The sequence below is a fragment of the Ranitomeya variabilis genome, chromosome 3 (genome assembly GCF_051348905.1).
Source record: "Ranitomeya variabilis isolate aRanVar5 chromosome 3, aRanVar5.hap1, whole genome shotgun sequence".
Classification (NCBI taxonomy): domain Eukaryota; kingdom Metazoa; phylum Chordata; class Amphibia; order Anura; family Dendrobatidae; genus Ranitomeya; species Ranitomeya variabilis.
In genome coordinates, this window is record NC_135234.1 from 105,998,832 (window position 1) to 106,014,137 (window position 15,306).

The 15,306-nt window shown below is 42.1% G+C and overlaps 1 protein-coding gene across 1 annotated transcript in view; it reads left to right on the forward strand.

Moving 5' to 3' along the window:
* The window catches only part of SERPINF1 (serpin family F member 1), an 88,733-nt gene that overhangs the window by 37,542 nt on the left and 35,885 nt on the right, over positions 1 to 15,306 (forward strand). The window contains exon 2 of the mRNA XM_077294481.1: positions 10,765 to 10,847. Coding sequence (XP_077150596.1) covers positions 10,773 to 10,847 — 75 coding nt within the window. The 5' untranslated portion in view covers positions 10,765 to 10,772. The remainder of the gene's footprint in view (positions 1 to 10,764; positions 10,848 to 15,306) is intronic.

Sequence of the window (15,306 nt, forward strand, 5' to 3'; positions counted from 1 at the left end):
TTGCCTTAACAGAAAAAAAACAAGAATACTGTGACATATGCATTGCTGTCAGTTTTTATAGTAGTCATACCTTCTCTAGGGAGGAGTGGAAGATATACTAATATAAGATTTATCAACCCTCTTTGGCCCATACCATAAATTTGATGATTTGCCTGGGAAAGGGACAGACAGTATAATATATTCTAAGCTGCCTTAGTTGCCATATGTTACTTTATTTGACTGCTGCTGTGTACTATTCATGCACTGTTACCAAATATATTTTTATATTTATATGTGCTGAGTAATCATTCAAATACTTGCTCGTTCTGTGAAATACCCATATTTTTATAGTATTTTCTGGTATTTCATTAGTTACTGAGACACGTACAGATCAGCAGAACAGGGAATTTTTATCCCTGATGAGTTTATTTGATCCCTTTACATAATTGAGTGGCAGGTCGGACACCCAATCGCCGCTCCATTCATTCTCTATGAGGCTGCCGGACAAAGACGAGTGCAGAGCTCGGCAGTCGAATTGGGAATGAAGGGAATTGCGGTCGAGCATCTGCTCTACCATGTCCTCTACACCTGCTGATCGCTGCAGATCCCAGCAGTAGGAAGCCTATTGATCATCAAGTTGTCACCTATCTGTAATGTGGCACGGGGTGGTAGTAGTGAGTGAGGTACTCATCTTCCACGCCCCAGCATGCAACATGTAAATGGAGGTCGTTGGCTGGGTGTGTGAACTTTAGCTGCTTTGACGATTTCCCTCTGTACCTCATAGTGCCGTTGAACTTGGCTAGCCAGGACCGGATGTTACAGGGTCAATTTCAGGAGACCACAGTTTAAAAATAAACTTCTTTTTACTGAAGAATAACTTGGTAGGAACTATGTATAGTAGATAGTAGGTATACATTCTCATTCTCGTCTGGACTATTGTAACTCTCTACTAATCGGCCTCCCTCTTACCAGACTCTCCCCGCTCCAATCTGTCCTGAATGCTGCTGCCAGGATCATATTCCTCGCCAACCGTTACACCGATGCCTCTACCTTGTGCCAGTCATTACACTGGCTACCCATCCAATCCAGAATCCAGTACAAAACTACTACCCTCATCCACAAAGCACTCCATGGCTCAGCACCACCCTACATCTCCTCTCTGGTCTCAGTCTACCAACCTACCCGTGCCCTCCGCTCCGCTAATGACGTCAGGTTAGCATCCTCAATAATCAGAACCTCCCACTCCCGTCTCCAAGACTTTACACGTGCGGCGCCGATTCTTTGGAATGCACTACCTAGGTTAATACAATTAATCCCCAATCCCCACAGTTTTAAGCGTGCACTAAAAACTCATTTGTTCAGATTGGCCTACCGCCTCAACGCATTAACCTAATTATCCCTGTGTGGCCTATTAATAAAAAACAACAACATAATCACGTTCCTCCATCATGTTCTCATACACTTTATGCAGTTAATAGCCTCTGTGTCTGTACTGTTACATACTTAGGCAGTTAACTGGTTCATGCAGCTTTACATGAACACCCGAGCCTTACACTATGGCTGGTCCAAATAACTAAAGCAATTGTTACCATCCACCTCTTGTGTCTCCCCTTTTCCTCATAGATTGTAAGCTTGCGAGCAGGGCCCTCATTCCTCCTGGTATCTGTTTTGAACTGTGATTTCTGTTATGCTGTAATGTCTGTTGTCTGTATAAGTCCCCTCTATAAGTTGTAAAGCGCTGCGGAATATGTTGGCGCTATATAAATAAAATTATTATTATTATTATTATTATTACATCTTCATGGACATTTCTCTAGTAGCATGGAACAGAATTACACACATTTCCTTCTCATCTGGAGTCACTTTGTCTTTCTCCATTGCTATCTCTTCTCCTAACTAGCCCAGCACATTACTTGGGGAGCTTCCCTTGTTCTCAATCACCTCCCCACAGTCTAGTAGCCAAGAGTATTAAGTTCCAACCCACAAAATTGTGTCCTTCTTTTCGTAGGAGAGTTTCTGTGTTAAAAAATGGCAGCTAGTCAGCTTCCTTTTCTACTCCTCCAAACTACCATTTTATTTCCTTTAATTCCTCTTTCCTTTCCCTTGCATGTTCCGTTACCTTTCCAGTTGTAAAGTTCGTACCATCCAGCCTCAGGCCCCGACACTTCTTCCTTCTCCCTCTTTATCTCTGTTCTGACTCCAGATTGCTACTCACTTTTCAGTTGTCTCTTCTCTGCAGAGTCTTATTATCTGCCTCACTCATCTCTCTCTTGCTACAGGAACACTCACTATATGCTGTTCTGCTAACTAGCCAGACGTTAGGTCTGCTCCAGCCACCAGCTGGGCCCTATCTGCCCTTCTAATGTCTCCTGTCTTTTCACATAGCCTCTCCCATCCTGGGCTCATCCCAACTGTTAACTCTGTCGATGCCTACTCATTACCGTTTGCTGAGCAGAACATTGCCTCATTACATAACGACGCAAAACAATAAATGTGTAAAACAATGCATTGTATATCAACACAGCTTCTTCTTCGGGCATGGGTAGCATGTCCATCTCCTTACATATTCATTAATTCACTACTTCAGTGCGGTGACCTCTTCAGTTTCTCCTGCAGAGCAGTGCTCTTACATAGCCATGCTGGTGTGGCTGGCCGGGAATGCCCTTTTGCAGAGGAAAATTATGAATGTGAAGCAATGCTGTTGCCCCTTTTTAAAAGTATGAGGAAATTTCTCAAAGTTTGCATCCCATGGGATCATTAAGCAATGGAATATCTTAAATGAATATGCTTCAGATTTGCACATTACTGCCATCTATAATATTTCAAGAGTATCAGTGTGATTCTCTTGCTATGGCTTTTGGGTGGAGGGCGTCACTCACTCTTTATCTTACGTTTATCAGGAATTTTCTATTAAAGCATGAGGGAATGTGCCAGTGTTGCCAGCGCTTTCTAGAGTGTCAGCCTTTGTGGCTTATTTTCCATGAGGAAGTGCTCTGTTCTCTATAGTAGAGATGGGAAACCTCCCCCCCCAGTATCTCTAGAAATGCACACGAGTAATGTTACAAAAAACGGGCACAGTAGGTGAGATGGATCCTCTCAGTGCAGCAGATAACAGAGTTGCTAGAGGCAAACTTAAAGTCTTAAAGGGGTCTTGCAAGTCACAAGGGGAAAGGAGAAGTCCTGGAAGCCACAGGCAGGTATGTAGAGTCAAACTGAAACCATTAAAGGGGTCCTGGAAGCCGCAAGCAGACATGTAGAAGCAACCTGAAAGTCTTAAAGGAGTACTTCAGACTGCAGACATGTCTAAGAATGTCTAAATACCATGGATGCCACAGTCAGCTAGGAGATGTCCTGAAAAACATCGGACACTCAGCAGAGGTCCTAGAAGACTGTGGACTGGTAGCAGACAGATCTACAAAGTAACTAAAAAGTCTATGGAAGCCGCAGGCACACAGGTGAATTCCTAAAGACCATTGACAGGAGCAAGGTTTTTGGAAGCCACAGTCAGCAAGGAGATGTCCTGAAAACCATCGGACACTCAACAGAGGTCCTAGAAGACTGAGGACTGGTAGCAGACAGATCTACGAAGTAGCTAAAAAGTCTATAGAAGCCGCAAGCACAGAGGTAAATTCCTGAATACCACTGACAGGTAGCAAGGTTACTGGAATACTGGATGAAGAGAAACAAGTGAAGTCCTGAACAACATTGACAGTTTGCAGGTTTACTGGAAGCCGTAAACAAGTGAAGTCCTGAAGACCACTGACAGGTAGCAGGGTTACTGTAAACTGCAGACAAACAAGTTAATTCCTCCATTGATATGCAGCAAGGTTACTGGAATACTGGACACCGAGAAACAAGTGAAATCCTGAACAATGCTTACAATTATCAAGTTTACTGGAAGCCGCAGAAAAACAGGTGAAGTCCTGAAGACTACTGACAAGCAGCAGGATTACTGGAAGCTGCAGACAAGTAACTCAGGGTCTAGAAACCACAGACGACCAGGAGATGGCACCAGGAACTGTGCGCAAACTAAACACGTCACCTGACTACCACAGCCAATCACTAGCCTCAGTTGTTAGATGACAGAAGAACTGGATGTCAACACTATCAGCCCTGGTGGAGGCCACTAGAACTAACCTTAGACGGAGACAAGACCGGAATGTTGTATGTATACTAATGACATGCCATGCATTTTTCAGAGCTATGTTACTCTTGTTTTAGCTATCTCATTCTTGTAAAAGCTGCAATAAGTATGACTTTACAAATTCCTGCTCTTATAATTCTGTTAATGTAAAACATATGGATCCTTAAGTAGGGGATTGCATATGATGTAATAACTAATTTTTAAGAAATGGGAAATGATCGATATTTTATTCAACAAAATATTCTCATTTTCTTTAGTCCCCAAGAAGTGAAACACTTGCCAAACTAAGAAACTAAGCATTAAGAGACAGAGGTGAAAGTTTGTTACGCCTCGAGTGGTTTCTACATTCTTGCATAAATGTGACCTATCTGTGACTCAGACGCAGATCGTCTAATCACTCAAAAATGTCTTCTTGTCAGTAGTTCTATAATGCATTGGAGTTTACCCCTGAGTGATCAGAAAATGTGGTGGGAACAAGAGCTGGGGACTCGACATATTTTTAGCTTGTGAATACAAAGCACTGAATAACCTTCTGCCTCCATCCACTAGAATTACACCCTCCACCCAGCACTCCATTAACCAAGGCTCTCTTTATTCTTTACATATATAAAATTGTCATGTACTGTCTCTATCCTGAGCTAGAATAGTCTTCTCATTTTTACAGCTCATTTAGGTGCAAAAGTCAACTATAAAAAAATATGTAAAGGAAACTGTGCCTTTTAGTCTAAGAGTGTGACTGACGTAACAGCTATGGACATCTTGACATTGCAAACAATTAGTTGCACATATGTTAATGGTTTCAAACTGCAGTCGTCATTCCTTTGTAGACCCCCAGTTTGCTCCTCTTCTTTCATTTTCAGAGCCCCTGTTATGCAATTTGCATCCAGATCCAAGTTTCAGAGTTTTCTGCTGTGGGAGAGTCCATTACAGTAATATAGGCTGGATGTAAGGTTTGTGTGTTTCTTACAGTAAAATAGGCTGGATGACAAGTCTGTGTATCCAAAAGCTTCTGTTTTAAGTAGCTCATATATCAGCACAGCTTCGACATTGTTCTTATTTTCTCTTATTGTGTTTTTCTTTTTTCTATAGCTTTTTTTCCTGACCTCCCGGAGACTCAGCATGCTTTCTCCCCTATCTACATTGTGGAGACTTGTGCACACTCCAACCCTTTCTTTGTTGCCATCTCTAAGGCCATATTACAGTTCAATATGTAAGACCATGAGTCAAGGAAAGTTGGCGGGTCTCCTTACCCAAACATGACATCTTAATAGTCAAGAAATGAGCAGCTGGTCTGTGAATGAGGCCTAGAAGAAAGCGGTAGTACAAGGGGGTCTTCAGAATCTGAAGCTCACTTGGATCGTTGACAGTTTTACAGCACATTCAGATATAAGACACTCTGCAGCAGCAAAATGAAAATATTTAATGAAGACTACTTAGAAGGTTTCTTACTTTTACACTTAGAAAGTAAATTCGCAAAAAAAAATAAGAAATTATGTGTTATAGTATGGTTTGCCTTGAAGGAGCTTTCCTGGGCTCGTCTGACCATGGACGGGATAGTATGTCATCGCTGATCGGCCGCGCACATGGGTGGTGTGCGGCCTGGTGTCAGCTGATTCTCACAGCTGACTCCCAGCACTAAGTGCCAGGAGCGATCACAGACCACATCGCAGTGTTCCGGAGCCGGCACAGGGGCTGACAGCCCCTCTACCTCAGGATCGAAGACCTCGCGGCACGCCGCAGGATGCCGATCGCTGCCTTGAAGACTCGATGTCGTCATGATGACATCTGGGTCTCCAGAGCTGAGAGACTTCCTGTCATGCACAGTGATGATCAGGAAGCCTCTCAGGTCAGTGTAAAATATATGCAGCGCTGACAGCTTCTATAGCATGCAGTTCTGCATGCTATAGAAGCAATCAGCCTGCAGAAAATGAGTGTCCCATAGAGGGACAAAGTGTAAAACTTAGAATGAAAGAAAAATATTTTTTTAAATAATTGTAAAAATATTTTACAAAAAATATAAAAAAAATCAATATTTATCCTATCAATAAATATTTGAATGAAAAAAATCTAAGCAATAAAAGTACACATATTTGGTATCACCGCATCCATAATGACTCGACCTATAAAACTGTCCCACTAGTTAACCCCTTTAGTGAACACCATAAAAAAAACAAGGCAAAAACAACGCTTTATCATCATACTGCAGAACAAAAAAGTGGAATAACATGCGATCAAAAAGACGGATGTAAATAAACATGGTACCGCTGAAAACGTCATCTTGTCCCACAAAAAATGAGCCACCATACAGCATCATCTTCAAAAAAATGAAAAAGTTATAGTCCTCAGAATGAAGCGATGCAAAAATAATTATTTTTTATATAAAATAGTTTTTATTGTATAAAAGAGCCAAAACATAAAAAAATATAAATGAGGTATCGCTATAATCATACTGACCTGAAGAATAATACTGCTTTATCAATTTTAACACACGCGGAACGGTATAAACCCCCCCCAAAAAAAAACAAAAAACGAAATTCATGATTTGCTAGCTTTTGTTCATTCTGCCTCCCAAAAATCGGAAGAAAAGCGATAAAAAAGTAATGTGCCCAAAAATGGTACCAATAAAAACGTCAACTCTTCCCACAAAAAACAAGACCTCACATGTCTCTGTGGGCCAAAATATGGAAATATTGTAGCTCTCAAAATATGGTGATGCAAAAACTATTTTTTGCAATATAAATCATCTTTTAGTGTGTGACAGCAACCATACAGAAAAACCTGCTATAACGCCTCTTTCACACGTCCTGATATTTCCGGTATTGGAGATGTCAGTGTCCGTGTGTGTAATACTTGCGGCACATGTGTGGCATGCTTGTGCCGCATCAGTATCACAAGGAGCGATACAGTAAGCGCTGTTCCCCGGCACCGGGTGTGGAACATGGCTCTCATCATTCTCCCCTGCTCTGCTGGTGATCAGAATAAACAGGGGTATAAGTCCTCCAAAAGACTCCCTTATAGTATGAGCCCCTACACAGTATCCCTATATACAGTATGAGCCCCTACACAGTATCCCTATATACAGTATGAGCCCCCCACATATACAGCATGGCCCCCCCACATAGCCCCATATACAGTATTGCCCCCACATAGTCCCTCCAAATACAGTATAAACACACACACAGTCCCCTTAAACACAGTATAAGAACTCCAAAAGACCCCCTTATAGTATGAGCCCCTACACAGTACCACTATATAGAGTATGAGCCCCCCACATAGCCCCACATATACAGTATGGCCCCCCACATAGTCTGCCATATACAGTATGAGCACACACACAGTGCCACTAAATACAGTATAAGCCCTCCAAAAGACCTCCTTATAGAATGAGCCCCTACACAGTACCCCTATATACAGTATGAGCCCCCTTACAGTCAGCCCCAATATAATCCCCTATATTAAATATGAGCACCCACATTGCCCCTATATACAATGTGAGCCCGACATAGCTTCCCTATATACAGTATGAGCCCTCATATAACCCTTTATATACCATGTGAGCCCAGGTATAGCCCCTATATACAGAGTGAGCCCTCACATAGCTTCTCTATATAGAGTATGAGCTTCGACATAACCCCCTATATACAGTGTGAGCCCCTATATACAGTATATTGTATAGAGGCAGCGGCCGGTCACTGCAGATCAGCTTCTAATTCTCTTCAATAGTATATGAGCTGCAGTATCCGGCAATGGCCAGTAAATGGCATGATGGAGCTATGCTGTTCTGCTCCCTACACTGTTTACATCCAGCTGCTATAGGTGTTAACAGCTAACCAGTGGGGGTGCCAGGTGTCAGACCCCTACCAATCTTACATTGATGATCTATCCTAGCAATAGGTCATCAATATAAATGTAGTGGAAAACCCATTTAAACGTAACAGCATACTCTGCCGCAATCTCTCGGTGCCTCCTCTTGCTTTGCTGCATTGGCAACCTTTATTTGTTCTACTATAAATGTCTCACCAATTTATTTTCTGGCTCTCTCACAAAACAGAAGCCTGACAATAGGAGGATCTAATGGTTTCACAGGTTTGTAGCTCAAAACTAAGAATATTGATCAGATCCATTATTTAGCGGAACCCACAAAACGATTATATCTGTAAGTCATTGTCTATGGGGTATTCGCATTCTCACATCCAACATAGCATAGGTTTCACTTTTAATCTATTTGTTCTGTTGTTTTCTGGCTGTTTATTCATTTCCAGCAGGAAAGCTCAAGATCAATACATCTTTCTTTTCACCTCTGCATAGCTGCCAGCAGTCCACGATAATTTCATTACCCATGTATGACAGATGAAAAATTCTAAGCTTGGGGAACAGTCTTCAAAAATGATATCTTAATTCCATTCTTAAAAAATTGATATTGTCATTCTTTTTTTGTATGCTCACATTCCAAAAAATGTGGACGAAACATTGTGGGCTAGGAGTCAGGAGAGGCGTTCTACCCTATAGATGCATTTACTTAGAAATTTTAGGGCCATTAACATCCATCACCCATGGAGCCACATGTGGCTCATGCCTGTCTGCCAGCAGTGTTCATTAGCACCAGAGCTTGCAAACAGCTATGAAGACCAGGTCTCCTTATGGCGACTATTGTGAGTAGGGTCACATAACAAAAGCAGATCTGAATGTTTAGCTGGAGGCATCATTCAATCTCCTGCTTGATGGTGAATGAATTTGGAATTTATAGTGTGGTAGGAGTCCTTGATTAGAGAGTAAGGTGGCCACCCCTGGATGTAAATATTCTGTTTTGGTATGATAGCTATTGCTATCATTATACTAGTAATAGGAGCTCTGGATGTCACCGGGAGGGAGGCAAGAGACGGATTTTACTTCTCTGGGTGGTCTTGATGTGGCTCGCAACCCTCTCTTAGAGCTTAAGGTAGCTTTCAAGGTAAGAAAGATTGGGGACCATTGAGCTAGACAGTCATGTTTTTACTTTTGGAAACCACTGGCTGGCTTAGTGAGATTTATAAGCCAAGCAATGCTTCATGGGTAAAGGTATGTAAATAAGTTCTCCATCACAAAGTTGACTTTCTCATGCCACATAATGGAGGGAGTTATCTTTGCAGTCAATGTCTGACCCTTTAAAGAGCCTCACCATGAGACTTTACATACCAAACCAGAAGGAAAAGATACTCATCCACAGACAGCTGCATGGGGTTTCAGTATTAGGGTCTGTAACAGAGGTCTAAAGAGTACTCGTTCTCCTTTTGTAGACCTCTAACTTGCAAGACTTATAGGCCAGGCAGTACTTCCAGGAAAAAGTGTATGCAAAGTAGCTCTTCTCTAGAAGGAAGAAAGCTGGCTTTTTATTACCACTTATTGGCATTAGCTACCCTTTGTGTATGTCTTTGTGGGCTCACTGCTCAATCATATATTCTTCTCCTGATTCTGGTTGGATCAGCTATGTATCTCGTCTTTGGAGGCCTCCCAACCATTCTTCAAAAAGAAATGTCAGAGAAAAGAGAGATTGGTGGGAATGCTGGATTTCAACATGCCCAGTCCCTTGTTTTCTTATGATATAAGTCACTACCACAGATGATTGGCATTGGGATAATCCCCTTACCCCAGACGTGGATGGGCATGCATTTTTAATGTAGGTCAGGAAAAAATAGCTGTTGGCTTGAATAAGGTTATCAATATAAATCCCAAGACTACAGTATTTCAAAGTTGGTGTTCTCAAGGGCCCTGGAAGGAGGTATTGCATGGTATTCACTAATGTCCTATTATATGCTGGGTTTCATGGTATCACAGTTAACACTAAGGAATTTTTTCAGTTTTTCCTGATTGACCATCTAGAAGAGAAGGTAATTGAAACCCACCATTCCCAATCTCTCCTCCCTTGACGTCTGTCAGTGGGAAAATATAGGAGGCAGATTTGACCATCTTTCCTCTTGTGTGTATGATCAGTTTCTTGCAGAAGCATGGAGCTGATGATTGAAATATAAAAAGAAGCAACTGGAAAAAACAATAAGCCGAGGTGGTAATCAAATATGAGCAGCTATTGTTTGCTTACATTGGATGCAACAAGATATTGTATTTTCATTGTACAAATAATGTGACTTTTTAATCAATCAATTTAATGTGATCTCTGTATTATACATTTAATTGATTGATAAAGCAAAAACAAAAACAGGAAATCACTTTGATCTACAAGCCTTACATATTGTGATAAAAAGTTTTGTATGTATTCATATTATTATATGGCAAGAAAATTTCTGGTAAAATATATAGATGAAGGGCACCGCCATGAGCTCATAAGGCCATCGTAAGTCCAAGGTATATCCAAGCTATGCAACATTAATAAATCATCAAAGGGGCTGGCCTTTGCCACATTACCATTATTTCCTCAAATGTGCTGGAAACATAATATAAAGTACTCCCTGATATAGTTATTCCAGGTTCAGTACCGATGTCCTCCAAGAGAAGTGACGGGCCGGCTCCTTTTTTAAACAGTGGATCATAGTACTAGAGTAGATACTACCACCAAAATCATCACCTTATCATCTATTGTGATGAGAGAATATTATGTATTTATAATTGTTGTTCATATTTTATTTCTATTGTAATGTCTTCAACAGGTCTCACCATGAAGAATTGCGTAGTTTTTCTTCTCGCATCAACCATTTTCTCTTTCACCAGCTCACAAGATGCTGCGGAGGAGGTGAGAAACTTTTATGTCTACCATCAGCCATCATGTGCGGAGAAAGATGTGGGCTCAGTGTGAGAACCCGCATCAAAGGTAGGGACACGACTTTTGACGTACATGTATGCCAAAAGTCGTTAAGGAGCTAACAAATGTGTTGGGGGCATGGCTTTGTGGTACTTGCTAATATATAAGTATTAGAGGTTCTCCTCCATTGTGGTTTGCCTATTAGTTAATGCAGCCTTTCTCACAGACTGCACAACTCTTATGTTTTCAAGATGGTTGTCGACAGAGTAATGTGACTGGGCATGTCCATCAGCCTCCTCCAATTGAAAAACACTGGACATGGGAAAGTTGTTCTCCAAGTTCAAAGCTGATGGACAGGTCTGGTCACATACCACTCCATCAAGGAACACTTAGCGAACAGGAGCTATGCAGTCTGTGAGTGAGGAGAGCCTGTAATACTTACAGTGGGTACGGAAAGTATTCAGACCCCTTTAAATTTTTCACTCTTTGTTTTATTGCAGCCATTTGGTAAATTGAAAAGTTTTTTTTTTCTCATTAATATACAGTCTGCACCCCATGTTGACTACAAAAAACAAAAATGTAGAAATTTTTGCATATTTATTAAAAAAAGAAAAACTGAAATATCACATTGTCATAAGTATTCAGAAGAGCCTTTGTGAGAGAGGTAGAGAAGAACCCCATGATCACTGTGGATGAGCTCCAGAGATGCAGTAGGGAGATGGGAGAAAGTTCCACAAAGTCAACTATCACTGCAGCCCTCCACCAGTCAGGCCTTTATGCCAGAGTGGCCCAACAGAAGCCTCTCCTCAGTGCAAGACATATGAAAGCCTGCATAGAGTTTGCTAAAAAACACATGAAGGACTCCCAGACTATGAGAAATAAGATTATCTGGTCTGATGAGAAGAATCTATTGTTGATAATTCTAAGTGGTATGTGTGGACAAAACCAGGCACTGCTCATCACCTGCCCAATACAATCCCAACAGTGAAACATGGTGGTGGCAGCATCATGCTTTGGGGGTGTTTTTCAGCTGCAGGCACAGGACAACTGGTTTTACTTGGCTGCCTTCATGTGTCTTTCAATGGCAGAGATATCCTGGATGAAAACCTCTTCCAGAGTGCTCTGGACCTCAGACTTGGCCGAAGGTTCACCTTCCAACAAGACAATAACCCTAAGCACACATCTAAAATAACAAAGGAGTGGCTTCAGAACAAGTCTGTGACCATTCTTGACTGGCCCAGCCAGAGCCCTGACCTAAACCCAATTGAGCATCTCTGGAGAGACCTGAAAATGGCTGTCCGCCAAAGGTTCACCATCCAACCTGGCGGAACTGGAGAGGATCAGCAAGGAAGAATGGCAGAGGATCCCCAAATCCAGGTGTGAAAACGGTAATTAGTCTTACCGGTAATAGTATTTCCAGGAATCCATTCTGACAGCACCATGGAGGTTGTCTTCTTATCCACAGTGGGACAGGAAACCACGAGTATAAAAGGACCCTCCCCTTACCAATCATCAGTGATTTTCAAAGTACCACATCTGGATGGATGCCAAAAAAGAATATTTTATTTAAACACAAACAAGAAACAAATGTTTACATCACATCAGTTCTTAGTAAATCAGCATGGGAAGGGAAACTAGCAGTGCTGTCAGGATGGATTCCTGGAAATACTATTACCGGTAAGACTAATTACCGTTTTCCAGGTCATCCACCTGACAGCACCATGGAGAAGTACCAAAGCAGACTACTTCCTAGGGTGGGAATACTGCCTGGAGTACCCTCCTGCCAAAACTTAATTGTGTTGACATCACGTCTAGTTTGTAATGCTTGGAGAATGTACTAAGATTAGACCAGGAAGCGGCGTTACAAATTTGATCTGTTGAAGCCCCCCCTTTTTCTGCCCAAGAGGCTGCCATTGACCTAGACGAATGTGCTTTGATATATCCCGGTGGATCCCTCCCCCGGGCTTTATAGGCCGAGATTATTGTAGATCTAATCCATCTCGCGATTGTGGATTTAGACACCTTTCTACCCTTATTCGGGCCTCTTAGGCCATGTGCACACGTTCAGTATTTTTCGCGTTTTTTTCGCGTTTTTTCGCTATAAAAACGTGATAAAAACGCGAAAAAAACGCTTACATATGCCTCCCATTATTTTCAGTGTATTCCGCATTTTTTGTGCAAATGTAGCCTTTTTTTCCGCGAAAAAATCGCATCGCGGAAAAAAAAGCAACATGTTCATTAAAATGCGGAATTGCAGGGGATTCCGCACACCTAGGGGTCCATTGATCTGCTTACTTCCCGCACGGGGCTGCGTGACGAGACGAGACGAGACTCTCCTCCACGCACTGGGCACCATATAATTGGTAAAAAAATAAGAATTAAAATAAAAAATAGTCCTATACTCACCCTCGATGTCCCCCGAAGTGTTCCCGCCTCTGTGCTGCACGCTGGCTGGTTCCTGTAGCTGGTGTGCGGTGAAGGACCTTGCCGAATGACGTCACTGTCCTGTGATTGGTCGAGACCGCTCACGTGACCGTGACGTCATGGAAGGCCCTGCGCGCACACACCATCTATACGGAACGGACGCCGGTGAGGAGATCTGATGTCTGCGGGTGAGTATAAGCATTTTTTTTATTTTTTTTATTATTTTTAAACGTTCTATCTTTTACTATAGATGCTGCAAAAGCAGCATCTATAGTAACAAGTTGGTCACACTTGTCAAACGCTATGTTTGACAAGTGTGACCAACTTGTCAGTCAGTTTTCCAAGCGATGCTACAGATCGCTTGGAGCATTCTGCAAGCTAATTACGCTTGCAGAATGCTAAAAAAACGCAAAAAAAAACGGGAAAAAAACGCAAAAAAAAAAATGCGGATTTCTTGCAGAGAATTTCCGGTTTTCTTCAGGAAATTTCTGCAAGAAATCCGCAACGTGTGCACATACCCTAAACTGAACAAAAAGATTATTATCTACCCTCCAGGGTGCTGTAATCTCTAGGTATTTAAGAACCGATTCTCTAAAGTCCAGACTATGGTAAAGAGACTCTTTTTGATTTCTGGGTGACTGAAAGAAAGAAGGAAGTATGACCTCCTGATTAATATTTGAATCGGAGACCACCTTCGGGAGGAAAGCTGGGTCCAGTCTCAGAACCAATCTGTCATGAAAAACCTGTAAATATGGATCCTGAATAGAGAGGGCCTGAAGCTCTCCCAGTCTCTTTGCGGAAGTAATGGCTACAAGGAAGGCCGTTTTTAGGGACAATTTACCTATGTCTGGATTATCGCCCAAATCAAACTGAATTTTACATAATTCATTAAGAACCAAATTTAAGTCCCATGGTGGGATAGTTTTCCTTATTAAAGGTTTTAGTCTTGCAACTGCCCTGGAAAACCGACTTATCCATGGGTGAGCTGATAAAGTACAGTCATAAAAAACACTAAGGGCCGCAACTTGTACCCGTAAGGTACTGGGTCTAAGACCTGCATTAAACCCTGCCTGTAAAAAGTCAAGGATTTTGGGAACATTAGGGCGGTCAGTATCGACTGTAGTTTCTCCACAGTAGCTGCAGAATTTTTTCCAGATTTTGGAATAGATTGAAGAGGTTACTGGCTTCCTGCTTGCTTTTAATGTAGAAATCACGTCGTCCGATAAACCCTTTTGTTATGGTTCTCAATGGCAAGAGAACATAGCCCAGCAAACATAGGTACTAGCTCTTGGAAGGATGGAAACTAAACTGACCATGAACTAAACCTGCCGCACAACTAACAGTAGCCGGGTAGCGTTGCCTACGTTTTTATCCCTAGACGCCCAGCGCCGGCCGGAGGACTAACTAATCCTGGCAGAGGAAAATATAGTCCTGGCTCACCTCTAGAGAAATTTCCCCGATAGGCAGACAGAGGCCCCCACATATATTGGCGGTGATTTTAGATGAAATGACAAACGTAGTATGAAAATAGGTTTAGCAAAATTGAGGTCCGCTTACTAGATAGCAGGAAGACAGAAAGGGCACTTTCATGGTCAGCTGAAAACCCTATCAAAATACCATCCTGAAATTACTTTAAGACTCTAGTATTAACTCATAACATCAGAGTGGCAATTTCAGATCACAAGAGCTTTCCAGACACAGAAACGAAACTACAGCTGTGAACTGGAACAAAATGCAAAAACAAACGAGGACTAAAGTCCAACTTAGCTGGGAGTTGTCTAGCAGCAGGAACATGCACAGAAAGGCTTCTGATTACAATGTTGACCGGCATGGAAGTGACAGAGGAGCAAGGTTAAATAGCGACTCCCACATCCTGATGGAAACAGGTGAACAGAGGGGATGATGCACACCAGTTCAATTCCACCAGTGGCCACCGGGGGAGCCCAAAATCCAATTTCACAACAGTACCCCCCCCTCAAGGAGGGGGCACCGAACCCCCACCAGAACCACCAGGGCGATCAGGATG